At 38.2% G+C, this 15,530-nt stretch overlaps 1 protein-coding gene across 1 annotated transcript; it reads right to left on the bottom strand.

Moving 5' to 3' along the window:
* Window positions 1-8,945: 8,945 nt before the first annotated feature.
* On the bottom strand, window positions 8,946-9,731 carry LOC144433312 (uncharacterized). Its single transcript, XM_078121620.1, has one exon. It carries the CDS (start codon window positions 9,729-9,731, stop codon window positions 8,946-8,948), a length of 786 nt encoding a protein of 261 aa, XP_077977746.1.
* Window positions 9,732-15,530: the final 5,799 nt, after the last annotated feature.

Here is a 15,530-nt window from a genome sequence, read left to right as displayed (position 1 = left end):
AGAATACAAATATCTTGCTGTATATATACCATCGGACGGTCTTGAATGGAATGAATCGACTGTGTGCGTCTTGGAGGAAGTTGAAAGTAATAACGAGAAGCATGCCAATACTGGCAGAGGTCAGAGCACTTGCACCAGGTAATTCCGGTAATAGATAGACGTCCGACAAACCCCAAACACTACGCCAACCGGCTACCACTCCAAAAACAATCACCATTAGACATACACATGCGTCTGCTACGTACAACGCTGGTATGGGGATTTTGTGTCGAAAATGGTGCCAAGGCATTGTGATGTTATCAAACCACCCAGATCATGGTGACTGCTATTCACGCTGGTATGGGGATTTTGTCACGTGTCGAAAATGGTGCCGAGGCATTAATATTGTGATGTTATCAAACCACCCAGATATGGTGACTGCTATTCATATAATAGACTTTCACACAATAGATACTACGGCTATGACCTCACTCTCGTCGTTAGTTAATAAAGGTCATAACTAAGATCAAGCTATTCAGAAAAGTTCATCCGCAGTTCAATGAATTCTAGAGATCTAGTACTAGAGGATATGGTCTATGGATCTGGATCTGGATACACCGCCTCCTTTAATAAATTCATTTGCAGGCGTATCACGCCAATGGGGTCAATGGTTAAGATAGAATTTATACTACTGTGCTCTAAGTCTTGTCTTGAATGATGATGTCGAAGGTGAGCCGATGACATAGCGGGGTATACGTCCCAGTCAGCAATTGTTCTGCATGGTAAAAATGAAAATTTCGGTTTTTTGAATCAAAGTGTATAAATTATAACTGGCTAGATGAAGTCGTGTACTCGTAGTTGGTGAAAGACACATGTTAGTTCTAGTGACACACAGTTCACCTTTTCTGATTTGTATAGGTTCGTATTAAAGTCTAGCAGCTTTTCTAGTAAATTCTACGGTTTTGTCATGTAGGCAACTCAAGGTTTTCAAGCATAGTTGTTACATTGCTATTATAGTCACCGCAAATGAATCTAGAAATCTCCATAAAAAGAATGGGGTCTAAAGTGACTCGCACCGTTCAAATCAATAATAGGTGTACACCATATCATATTCGAAATATGTGGACCGAATATGCAAGACAAGACATGGAGGCTTACATCAACTTATAATTAGCATACAGCTGTTCGGACACTGCAAATGAACTCAGACATCTAACGTTTTAGTTAGGTAGACTGAGTATAGTCGAGGCACTATAGTTATAAAGGATGTATAGTGGGTTTCATAATGGTGCTGGTCGACAATAACACAACAACGCGATCGTCGAATACATACGTCATGACTACATCAACGTTTGTTAATGTTTCACAGCTTTTTGCAACACTTTTAATTGGACTAGAGATCGGTTATTAGTTCCCGGCTTCTTCGCCTCATTGGCCTCATGCATTCACAAAACAAGTTACTTGACTGTGCAGACAGGGAAAAAAATAGAAACAAAAATATGATATCCTTATGCAAATAAAATGCGACGTATAAATCGACGAAACTCATTATCTTTCGACAATATTTAACGTCGACGAAAGTGGACGTATGCAAATTTTAGAACGAAAACAGACGAAAACATTTTAGAACGAAAGCCGACGAAAATCTATTGTTATGCAAATACAGTGACATATAAATCGACTTGGCCGACGAAAAGCTCATTAATCTATTGATAATATTTAACGTCGACGAAAGTGGACGTATGCAAATTGAAATATCAGATTCGTTTCAAAATAGCTGTATTGTACTGTCCTATTGACTCTCTCGGAACAATTAACAATACATTTTCTATTGTTATTATTGTTTTTCGCTTGACTATTTCAAATGCACCGGTGTGTATTGAGCAGTTCTACCAAAATATAGCTCTGTCATATACAAACCAAATAGTAATAATTTTTGGTAAAGTTCACCCCAAACATTTCAACTCTTTTGTTTTGATACACTGCATAATTTCTTTTCCGTTAAAGATGGTTGAACTGGTTGAAATTGACACTTCAATATTTCAACGGACATCTCATAACATTAATTTGCATACCAACTTGTACAACCTCAGCTAATGATGTCACAATGTTATCAGGTTGAGAGTTTCTTAAAACTATGATAATACCGTAGTTATTGACGTAGAAGTTTATTCATCTGTGCTTTAGACTGAGGCAAACATTTTGTAATAATGTTATCGCAAAACATGCGCTCTTATGAGAAAGTCGTGAGAAGAATGCTCATATTCAGGTGCACACATGAGGAAATATTCACTCTTGGCCAGGAGAGGAATTGGCATGAGGAAATTGTCACCAGTGATATTTTACTCAGCTAATTGTTCTAGTGTGCTCCTGGCTAAATTAGTGCTTCTACAGGTGAACACCCACTAAGTAATTCATGACAATAGTTAGCGTCTTCGACGAAAGTCGACTTATGGAAATTAACATGACAAAGAGTAAGTACAAGTAATGGTACGATATGGTTGCGTAACTGTGCTGCTCGACTACGTACTGGGGAGAATCACCAGAGCTTGTTGAATTCCAAGTACATGTATAACTATAATTATGTTTTACTACTTTTACTCTGGAGTTTCACCTTTGACAAATAAAGGTTGTCACAAAAATGTCTTGTCAAATTCATGGAATTAAAGCAGAACATAAGTAGCACCATTAACGTTCTTCACTTCCACTTTGAAAGCAACCAGGCAGGCAGGCTAGACAACCTACGAACGCATGTCGAATGAGGATTAACGGTTTATTTCCGTGAATATTTCGACCTTTTAATTTTCATGGTTCGTACTTTCTAATTATTAAGTCAGTAAAATATTAGATCTTAGAGAGAAGTCTCTAAATGCCCTTGCCAATCAACACAGTTGAACTGTGACAGTTCTACTCTTTGTCTAGATACAGTGCAAAGTTTGTCTTCCGTTAAGGATGATTTAACCTGATACTTCAATATTTCAATGGACATCTCATTATAATTTGCATGCCAGAGTCTTACAACCTTAGCCAATGACGCTACAAAGTTCTCAAGAGAGAACACCTGTTTCTCAAACCGCCGGCTACTGTTGCAGTGTCTGAGCAATACCACAATTTTTTATAGATGGAATCTAAAGATTTGCATATAGAATTACAGATGGTTTCAATGATTAAGTTAAATATTGTCAAAAGACTAATGAGTCAGCATTGTTGTTTAGGTCGTGTTCATTCAAGTTAACGTCCGTATTTGCATATGAATATCTCATTAACGAGGGGGTCGTAGTTGACCGTCGGTATAAGTGCTTAAGTGAAAACCCGCTAGTAGTAGTACTATAGGGATCGTCCGGCGCGCGCGCGCGCGCGCGCGTGTGTATGTGTCTCTCTCTCTCTCTCTCTCATTCTCTCTCTCTCTCTGTCTGTCTGTCTGTCTGTCTGTCTGTCTGTCTGTCTGTCTGTCTCTCTCTCTCTCTCTCTCTCTCTCTCTCTCTCTCTCTCTCTCTCTCTCTCTCTCTCTCTCTCTCTCTCTCTCTCTCTCTCTGTGTGTAAACAACTGAAAGTCGAAAACCGCTGAACCGATTGCTATGATATTTTGTGGGTCCATTACCTTGGGTGTTTAGTTTGGAAATTGTTCAAATGAAAATGATCGCATCAGAAATGTGCATTTTACATTTGGAAATGTGATTTGTTGTATTACAAAATGCTTTGACTTCAGCCTGGAAATGAAAGATTCTTGTTTTATTGATGCAATGAAATTATTAAATCTTTTATGGGCTATGACACATATCAATGTCAATGGCGTAAAGATTAACATCTGTTTAAGGTTGCTTGGCAACCTAGGCCTGTTTTTAGCACAACTGAATTAAATGTTAGACACTATGATTAAAACAGATTCAGATAAATGCACAATCCTTAGGCATTAAAAAAAACAATTTGTACAAAGAATTAGAAGTCACACATTTTATGGGGAAATAAAAATAGAGTCATATCAAGACCTCCATGATCATACTATGTTTGACAGGTTAAATTTCCTGCATGTACCTATTGCCATGATATTTGATGGGTGTATTACCTTTGGTGTCTAGTTGGGAAATTGTTCAAATCAAAATGATCTTACTAACGATGTGTGATTTGGGTCAAAAAATGTAATTTTTGGTCAAAAACTTACTCAAGAACTATTGGGCAGATCGGTCTGAAATTTGGTGGGAACATTCTTACGGGTGTTTAAGCATTCAAAAAATGTTTACAAATGTGCCTAGCAACAAGACCACGCCCATAGAAACAGCCAAATGGTGAGGTATTTCATGAAAATAACCACTGGAATTAAAAGCCAATAGGGAACTTGCAATCCAGACTGAGCATGCTCATAATATATGGGATTATCTGAGGTTATCGTAATACCTAATCTGGAGCTACCAAATAAAATAAACCTCTCACAATGGTCAGGGTGACTGTGAATTGATCATTTATTGTTACAAACAATATAACAATATTGTTCATAATACAAATTGATTAGCATTTATAATCACATTTCCCATGATGCAACATTCAACATGGCGGGTTTGCAAGTTCCCTATTGAATAAGCATTCAAAAAATGTATGTAAATGTGCCTAGCAACAAGACCACGCCCATAGCAACAGCCAAGTCATCACATATATTATCAAAATAACAACAGGAATTGATAGACAAATGAATAAGCATTCAAAAATGTATGCAAATATGCCTAGCAACAAGACCACGCCCATAGCAACAGCCAAATGATCAAATGATATTGCAAAGATAACAGGGATTAATAGATAATTGAATGAACATTCCATAAATGTACGTAAATTTGCCTAGCAACAAGACCACGCCCATAGCAACAACGAAATAATCACGTATATTGCAAAGATAACAGTAGGAATTGATAGGCAAATCAATAATCATTCAAAAAAATGTATGCAAAGAGCATAGCAACATGACCATCCCCATAGCAACAGCCAAATGATCACACAAATTGCGGGTAATACGGATTTATAGACAAATGAATAAACATTCAAAAATATATGCAAATGTGCCTAGCAACAAGACCACGCCCATAGCAACAGCCAAGTGATCACATATATTGCAAATATAACAGGGGTAAATAGACAAATGAATAAAAGTTCAATAATGTATGGATGATCATTCAGCAAATGAACACCTATACCCAGCATGGATCAGCATATGGGAAAACGTATTTAAAAACTGTACAGTAGTGCTACAATGCCATTGGCGCTATTTTTGTTATTCGTCGGCGCGGCGATATGGGCCGGTAGTAGACGTTGCTATCGCAAGTAAAAATTCCCATTATGTGCTACCAGCTCGTAACGTTAATGTTCTTTGAAAGTGTAATAGATGTTTCTTACCAGGACGCAACATCTTCGTTTTCATGAGTTTGAGAGTTGTGCAGCACTATGACATCATTGAAAACGTTTGGAAACTTATCCTCTGTATGTTGAAAAGAAGCAAGCTGATTAGAACTTCCACATCTTTTGTGAGAAAATCAGTGTAGACTCAACGTTGACGTCTCCCTACCACGCAACGTTCAGGCATGGTTAAAAAGACATGTTCCGGCAGTGACGCAATTTTCCGAAGACTCCGGAAGCAAAATGCTCGTCGCAGATTTAAAAAAAAATCAATTTTTCATATTTAACATCGTACTTTTGTCAAAATGTCATACAAAACCGCTGTCAAACTGCTGATACAGCCAATGTAAGGTTGGGAATGATGGTTTTAATGATTATTTCAGAGACTGGTTAAATTACTTCCAATATTTTCGCATGATCAATGTCATCGTTTACAGTTAAGAGCATGGTCATATCCAATTATTTTAAAATGAATATGGAAATGAAATATCTAAATATAAAATTAGGGTGACCTTTTTTTGTTTCTCATCTCCAGTGGAATTGTCAGGTGGGGCGGGTGGGCGAAATAAAGGGGGGGGGGGCAAGGAAAAAAATCTGTATTTTTTCAGTTCTATTCTCTATCCTTTCTGTCCTCTCAGTCTCTCTACAACTTCTTTTCTCTTCTCTTTATTGAATTCCTTGTTACAGGTCTCCTTCTTTCATTGTAGCAAGGTTGACAAGTCCGTAGACAACTTTATAAGATGAATACTTATCATCCTGATGGGTGTATATCTGTAGCCATGAACTATTGTATGATTTTATCGGGAATACTAATACATTTGTCCTGTCAATCAAAGTGGCATTGACATCGCTAGCAAGTTTTTCAAGTTATCCAATTTGAACTTTAGTATGCAACGTTTCGAAACACTTGCGTGGTTGTCATCAGTGTGCTTGAGGAATTTTCATTTTTATAAATCATTACTTGTATGAAAGATTTTTCTTCAGTGTGAACTTGTCAAAATAATCCACCAGATAACATGTAAATATTTCTAGAACTCAGTACTCCTTTGGGATTTACTGTATAAAAGTAATAATGTAAACATCGTTAACATGCCATACAAGTCTTGGTTGATCTTACAGTACTGTACGTTACGCGTCTTCTGTAACTTGTAAGTGTTGTTACTACTCGTAATTAGCAATAGGCAAGATGTTGCATAGTGTCGACACCGACAAATTTACATTCAAACATTCCAATGCTTAAACTATTTAAATCATCAATCACTGCTCCTTTTGAGTCATTTTGTACAATATTTGTAACATCCATGCCTAAAACCTGTGTTTATGACACAATTGAAGCTTGTGTAAGTTGTAATTCGTTACAACTTATTACATCGTGAGCCTATGCTAGGTGAAGCTGTGATAATTTCATTTATTGCACATACACAATGAACAAGGGTCATGAAACGCATTACCATTACGGAGTCTGTCATTTTCCCGAGAATACAACTGATTTAAAGCTAAAAACTGGTCAAATTTTTTTTTGAGGAATGCAATATGCCTTTTACCAATTTTAAGCATAATTTTGAAAATGCATCCTAAGCTATATGACATTGCAGCAAAATGTACCGCGCGACGGCATTAATTTCGAGCCCTGCCCTCATCGAGCTGTCCCTCAAACCTCAACGACTTCAGCCATGAAAGACACATGCTGCTCCGACGTAACAAAGATGAGAAGGTGGGTGGGTGGGTGGGTGGGTGGGTGGGTGGGGGGGGTGTAGGGGTGGTAGACGCCATGAGGAACGTTTGATGTTCGTTCGAACTTTTATACAATCTTGCTGTGTTGAACTCAGGGGTCGGTCGAAAATAAAAAAAGTTTTTTTTTTCTGATGTCGGAGCTGCAAATTAGGGTCGGTCGGTAGATGAGAAACAGAAAAATAAAAAGGACCATAATAGTTGTGTCTCAAGGTTACAGTGACACAAAAGTGAATCAATAATGGGTTTATGCAAATGGTGTGAGTACTATATCAGTACATATTGTCGTTATGACATGTTGTCCTATACAACATAGGCATTGTACATGTACATACATGTATAATAATATAATTATTTTTGTTACTCTCTGATCTCCGCACCTAGCTGGTAGATCATGTAACTATACTCGAATCACTCTCATGTCTCCACTTGTACACGGGATCACTTGGACCTTAGGGAATTAGCTAGCAGACATCATGCAATGCTCATGGTTAACTTGGATCATTTTAGAAGTAGCCAGGGAGCAGATGGACGCTCCTTGCCTTGCCTTCAGCTCACTCGCTTCAAACGTTAATCCATACTTTATTCAAATTTTAAAGTCTCATAAACATAAATTATACAATACTCAAATGATTGGATGATAAAATCATCAACACCATAAATGAATAAACCAAAGAGTGTTGTTGCCTTAATTTAATGCAAATAATACTGACAAATATGAAAACTAGTTATTAACAATATAATAGCGCCATTATAATAACTCAATGTTGTCATCTCAGAAGAATACTATTCGCGAAATGCAAACATTTGTTATAACTCAGACCACTATAGAGAATATATACTCTGACATGACATGACATAAACATTATATATAGTGTTACGAGTCACAGATCTAAAATATATCCATTCAGGACATTTTGGTAAATTTTCATTATGAACTCTATATTGAAGTCAAAAAGCATTTAAACTTTGTACATACAGTGACATTCCGTTGCGTAACAACATAGGTCCATCTCAACATCGCTATTTCGTACCAGGTACGATTGAACTGTCAACAAGTTTTATAATGACATGACTATTTTATGGTCTTTGAGATATGAACTTGTATTACTAATCTAGGGAAGGTGATTGGATATTAGATCTCAGATGATGTCTTTCATAAGACTCAACAATACGTCATACTCTAAGAATAGAGATTTTGTGTAAACTTTGAAATGTATTTAAGTTGGGTTTTTAGCCCATCTCGGGAAGAGGCGGAGACGGAGATTGGTCATGTAATAAAATCAACCAAGTGGTTAGCTTGGCGTACGTTGAACCAGATACGTATGTTTCGTTGTGAGTTCTACTCAACACAATCCAAGTCGGTACGGTACCTCGTAGAAGAGATGGTTTGAGAAGAAACTAGTTGGTCGGCTAATTCAACGTTATAGTCTTAAATGGAACAGACTGACGATTGGAACAGCAGTGCGAGTGAGTACTTCCCCATTTGAACATTAAATATCGATAAACTGCACAGTAGCCGATCAACAGCGTTTCAATAGTATATCTGGATGGTTTATATAAGATAACTGACAAAGATCTAAAGATATATGCTAATATATCTGGATGGTTTAAATTGTAGATAACTGACGAAAGATTTAAATATTATATAGAGTATATCTCGATGGTCTATTACAGATAACTGACAAAGATCTAAATATTATATAAAGGTATATCTCTATCGCTTATTGCAGATAATTGCCTAGGATATAAGTATTATTATCTCGATGTTTTTTTGCAGTAGACAGACTTCGATCAAGTATTATTATATACAAGAATATCTCGATAGTTTATTGCAGATATCTGACAAGGTTTTAAATATTGCTGTTCTCTGTCGCTGTAATCTCAGCGTTTGATACCTGATTATGGCGCGCAAAAATGCTGATTGGGCCATCAGAATGCTGATCATTCACGTTATCGGCTGATAGATTCTCCTTTTCCTCAAAGGTCCAAATGCTATTTAGTCTTTTGAAGTAATGGCCGAGCAATACACCAGAGCCGTCATCTGGTATTCCATCAACGGACACTGCAGCACCTCCAAGATTCCGAGCACTTTGCAGCAGGTACAGTGTCACAAAACCGACAAGGGACGTTTTCAGATAACTAATTGCAAGGTTTTCAGGATAGATGTACAGATCGCAGATATACCACAGTCCTCGCCATATATTTAGCACGCCAAATGAGCACAGATACCAGAACATATCTTCAACTATAATCTGCACAACTCTGGAGAATCTCTTTGCTTTTCGAGAGATAATGGCACACGGATATTGTATTATGTGAGTCATAATGATGATCGGATATCCTATAACAAGGGAAGTGTAAGCAGACTTTTCTAAGTTATCTGGTCGAATTACGTTGTCTATGAGACCCCACATACCCCGCCAGTACACAATCACCAAACTCTGGACAACCACATACGAGTAGACAGTGTCTAGAAAGTACAGCAGTTTCTTGGTAGGTCTGACACCATAGATGTTCGAGTACTGGAACACGTCAGTCACGTGATCAGTGAAGCAAGATGCAGGTGAAGGAGCACAATTCTTACTTCCACGAGCAAGCCACAAGATTACGCTTGCTAATACAATGGACAGTGACATTGTTAGATTTCCCAGACCCGTATAATAGTTTAGTGTATTCCATATACCTCTCCAGTGATTGATGGAAACAAAAGCTTGGACGAGAATAAACCATTTGCTGTAGATATACCATCGAATTGTCTCGAAAGGAAACAGTTTGTTGTGTAATGTCTGTAGCAGATTGAAAATGACACTCATCGTTAGCCCTATGGCCAGCGAAATCAACGCACTCAAACCTGGCGTGTCAGGTACAAGGTAAGTATCCAAAAGACCCCAGATTCCTCGCCATCCCGCGACGACACAGAAAACTATAATAGTCATTGACAAAAAAGCGTCTACGGGGTACAATAACAACAACCGCAACGTCTTCTTGTCAAAACATAAACACGGCATAGTTGCACGATTCAGTAGGCCGGAATAACTATAGGATACTACCCAAAGACAACAAATGATACATTAAGGTGTGGACCATTTGATATCTGGGGGGGGGGGCTTGGAAGATTCGGGGGGGGGGGAGATGACAAATGGAGTTGCTTGAAAAAAGCAATCCGGATATGAGTGGGTGATGGAAATAAAAGATGGACCACTGCTGCTAGAAAAAAATGTCTTGGCAGGGAAATGATGCACAGGTTCGAGTATACTGTTCAACCTGCTCGTACCTCTCCAACCAGGACACTTGTCAAATCATGACAAACACATGTCAGCAATCAGTGCTTCACTTATCTTGCACTTTTGGTGTAAAAGTGAACTTGAAGGTTTTGTTATCGTAATCTTCATACTATTAGATAGTTTATAAAAGAACTTAATCTAAATTGTTCTAGTCTCTTCAGTATGAATTTGTCAGAAGGGATGAATATACTTCCTATTTCGGACACTACATGTATTGACACCACAACTCAAATTCAAGTTTCTATTGTACACTAGGTATGAGCTCCTAAATTGCTCTAACACATCAGTAACTTTACTATACATGCAATATCAATGCCCCTATGCCAATGTTACAGGCCCACTTTTATAACATGGAAAACTTATTTAAAAAGTTGTATTTACTTTAGCTTTTCGAAGCTTGGCAATATATATCTCAGAGGCTATGAATAACATAAAAATTGCCTAAATAGAAACAAAAAACTGCAGATCTGCCGGGGGGGGGGGGCCCTTGGACTCCATCACCCCAGATGCCACTCATTCGTTAAACCAACGATAAGATTCACCAAAATTGCCTTTAAGAGTAAATATCCTCCAGGGCTTCTAGGGGGAGACCCTTAGAACCCACACCCCCATAAGAGGTAGACATGTTCCAGTCTCAAATCAAAGTTCTTTCCTCCACCTCTTACTGTCAAGATGCTATGAAACTTTATTTAAAAAATGTTTCAACCTCACGTAGTTGCTTTTTACATGTTAGAGCTGTCTTGTAAAGTTTGTAAATTATTGTCTGAAAGTGTCTGTGAATAGCATAAACGTTGCCTTTAGAAGTAAAAATCCTCCAGGGCTTCTAGGGGGAGACCCCCTAGAACCCCCCCCCCCACCTCCATTCACACACACACTCACACAAGAGGTGGACATATCCCAGTCTCAAAGCTCTTCCCCTCTACAGCTTACTGTCAGATGCTATGAAACTTTAAATTTATTCACGGGGGTCAGTGACTTTTAGTCATCCCAATGGAAAAAAACTGACACCCCCACTCCCATCCCCCCAAGCTGGAGAAACTGACCGGTCTATCTGAATGTTTGAGCTCACCCATCAAGTTTCCGATTTGAATTTTCAGTGTGTCATCATACCATGGCATAAAAACTGTCAATGACAGATGTTTATTTAATTGAAAATCAAACATGTATGAAATATGTAGTTTTCTAGATAAAATCTGTGTGTGATAGAACAGCATCTTTTTACTCTCTGTATTACCCTGTGGGAAAACCAAACAGGAAATTGTGGCAACAAAAGTAGGGGTTCAACATTGACGTAAAAAAATCCGGATATCTCAAAGAAGCAAAGAAAAAAAAAGTTGCCAGCATAGGCGAAGGAGAGAAAAAATAATTCTCAGGCAAGCAAGTGGGAAAAGAATAATGACTCTCCAACAATCTTCCAAGCCCCCCCAGGATATCGAATGGTCTACCCCTAATATATTAACATATCTTTATCTCTCGTCTCACTGTGATTGCCAAGTTCTCGTTTAGGAAACCGCCCCTTATTTTCGTCATAGTTTGATCAACGATGTCAATTAGACTGTCGACAGTCGTTCGTCCCTTTTTGCTACGTTTTATCTAAAACTAAAGTCGTTGCCTCGCTCCGATCCGGAGCAATACTATAACCACGTACTGATCAGCGAGTGCCGGAGGCACGATCGTGGGTTCGGCACTCACAGTTCGTACCTTCGGCAATCGCAGTTCCTATCAGTACGCATTACCCAGTGCTACGGAGCGAGGCGACGACTTTGATTTAGATGAAACGTACCAAAAAGGCACGAACGACTGTCGACAGACTAGATGTAAGTTAGCACATGCCCTTCTATGAAACGTTACCTGAAAAGATTAAACAAGCACTACTATAATCGATAAAAAGAAAGAATAACTATTAAGACTAAAACTTGTAAACCTTAATATTATCACAACCGAGCTGACGCATCATAATAAAAAGAGACGAGCTTTTAAACTATGTATTAGTATTACACAATGGTACTGATGTCGCTTAACGCATCTAAGATTATTTAGTGGTCATACTTCCGCTTTTTACATTATGCATGTACAATTGCAGACAAAACAACAGGTGTATATGCAATTCCAGACCTTACATACTACGGTCTGCCTACTATAGTACTAGTAGCGGGTTTTCACCTAAGCACTTATACCGACGGTCAACTACGATCCCCTCGTTAATGAGATATTCATATGCAAATACGGACGTTAACCTGAATGAACACGACCTAAACAACAATACAGACTCATTAGTCTTTTGACAATATTTAACGTCATTGAAACCATCTGTAATTCTATATGCAAATCGTTAGATTCCACCAATCAAAAATTGTAGTATTGCTCAGACACTGCAGCAGTAGCTGGCGGTTTTAGAAACAGGAGTTCTCTCAACTTGAGAACATTGTATCGTCATTGGCTAACGTTGGAAGACGCTGGCATGCAAATTATAATGAGATGTCCATTGAAATATTGAAGTACACTATCAGGTTAAATCATCCTTAACGGAAGGCAAACTTTGCACTGTATCTAGACAAAGAGTAGAACTGTGTTGATTGGCAAGGGCATTTAGAGACTTCTCTCTAAGAGCTAATATTTTACTGACTTAATAATTAGAAAGTACGAACCATGAAAACTAAAAGGTCGAAATATTCACGGAAATAAACCGTTAATCCTCATTCGACATGCGTTCGTAGGTTGTCTAGCCTGGTTGCTTTCAAAGTGGAAGTGAAGAACGGTAATGGTGCTACTTATGTTTTGCTTTAATTCCATGAATTTGACAAGACAATTTTTGTGGCAACCTTTATTTGTCAGAGGTGAAACTCCAGAGTAAAAGTAGTAAAACATAGTTATAGTTATAGCTCACCAGAGCTTGTTGAATTCCAAATACATGTATAATATACATGTACTTGGAATTCAACAAGCTCTGGTGATTCTCCCCAGAACGTAGTCGAGCAGCACAGTTACGCAACCATGTCGTACCATTACTTGTACTTACTCTTTGTCATGTTAATTTCCATACATCAACTTTCGTTGGAGACAAATATGTCAATTGATTATTGACCTTTTCGTTGGTCATTTCGATTTATCCGTTGCACGTATTAGCATAACAATGGATTTTCGTCGGCTTTCGTTCTAAATGTATTCGTTCTAAAATTTGCATACGTCCACTTTCGTCGACGTTAAATATTATCAATAGATTAATGAGCTTTTCGTCGGCCAAGTCGATTTATAAGTCACTGTATTTGCATAACAATATATTTTCGTCGGCTTTCGTTCTAAAATGTGTTTTCGTCTGTTTTCGTTCTAAAATTTGCATACGTCCACTTTCGTCGACGTTAAATATTGTCAAAAGATAATGAGTTTCGTCGATTTATACGTCGCATTTTATTTGCATAAGGATATCATATTTTTGTTTCTATTTGTTTTCCCTGTCTGCACAGTCAAGTAACTTGTTTTGTGAATGCATGAAGCCAATGAGGCGAAGGAGCCGGGAACAAATAACCGATCTCCAGTCCAAAAGTGTTGCAAAAAGCTGTGAAAAGTACTAGCTGGCCCAATAACACGCTTTGGGTCTAACAAACAGTAAACAGTAATTAATATGGTAACTAATAAATTACTAAACAGACGTTACGAGGTGGCGGGTCGTACCGTCACACAAGTAAACTCAGGGCAGCTTAATATGCTGGAAATAAAATACATGCCAACACGGCTTTCTTATAGCGATGATCTTGACGACATTATCTTATACATCCATGATTATATGTACGCGAACTGGGATGTGATGATGCACTGCAGCCTAAAAATGGAAAATTTTATCGTATGATCGCACGTCAAGTATCGAAGTCTATGCATTCGGAGAGGGGTACTGTATGTGTTGACCTATTTAGCGGGCTGGGCATTTGCTAACGTTCCTTCCATAAATATTTGTAATAGATTGATAATTGAAAGTGAATTTGGTTGTGTTCAGAGGCAAAACTTGTTTATACAGTGATTTTCCCGAGTTGAGCCACTTTCTCCTGATAATGATCGGTACCATTGTCAAAATGAACGCATGTCACGAGAAGCACAGTGAGGTCCGCGTCTGCCATGCAATATCGTTGACGTTGTAAAATGTATCACGTCGCGTCGCATGCCCTTGAATAAATACCATCGCCAGTTGCACATTGAGCAGTTTATATAGTCATCTGCTGAGAGGTAAATTTTTGTTGGATCGTCTGTCGACATTGAAGTGAAGTAGGTAACGTAGATAGGTAAAACTGACCACTCAATGTGACATTCACGCTCATCAGAGCAAACATTACAGCCAAGATAGCCCTGTTTGCAGACGGTCTACGTTGCTCAACTCGTACGAAGGGACGACGAACACCGTCTGCAAACGGGCCTACAGGTTTCTTCATCTGTAGTTCCAAATATCAATACTTATAAATGTTACAGACACAACCACCGTGACTTGTGATTCCTCTGTGGCTGTGGCAATGATTTCGACATGTACAATGTATTGTTTTCACTACCGGTGATTGACGATGTACGGTAACTTCGTTGGTTTTATTTTCAATTCAGGGGCGAAAATCAATAGCTAGAAAGTAGCACGAAAGTAATAAAAAGTGACAATGTGATACTTCTGTACGTCATGTAAAATGAACTTGCCGATACAACCAGAAACTATATACAACAATTGCACAATAATCATAGCTTTCAACTTTCTAGGATAACAAACATAGCTCCTCGTTTGCCTACGCTACGGAAGGCAGATACTTCAAACGTGTCAGCCATGATAATGAAGTCGCGTCCCAAATTCTGGCGTGATCTCGTCTCTTAAATGACGTTGCAATTTGTGCGGTAATGGTGGGAGGTTCAAAACATTTTGTTTATGATCGAATTATTCTCTGAAGCCGTACGTCATTACAAGGGTCAATTTGATTTGCATCCGTGGACGAGGCAATTGATTACATGGTAAAGGTTGGTTCTACACGATCTTTTACAGTATTTGAAATATTGAAAAAATGGCAATTTTAATCAATTTTATATTGATGTGTAATTATAGGACCTGTATGGAGTGTATACCTTTTTACTAAAACTATTCCATACAGCTTGATTCAAGTGCCTTTGACTACAAACATCTGCTTG

This window comes from Glandiceps talaboti, chromosome 3 (assembly GCF_964340395.1).
Source record: "Glandiceps talaboti chromosome 3, keGlaTala1.1, whole genome shotgun sequence".
NCBI lineage: Eukaryota > Metazoa > Hemichordata > Enteropneusta > Spengelidae > Glandiceps > Glandiceps talaboti.
Note: the sequence above shows the minus strand (reverse complement) of the source record. Positions and strands in the feature narration are given on the sequence as shown.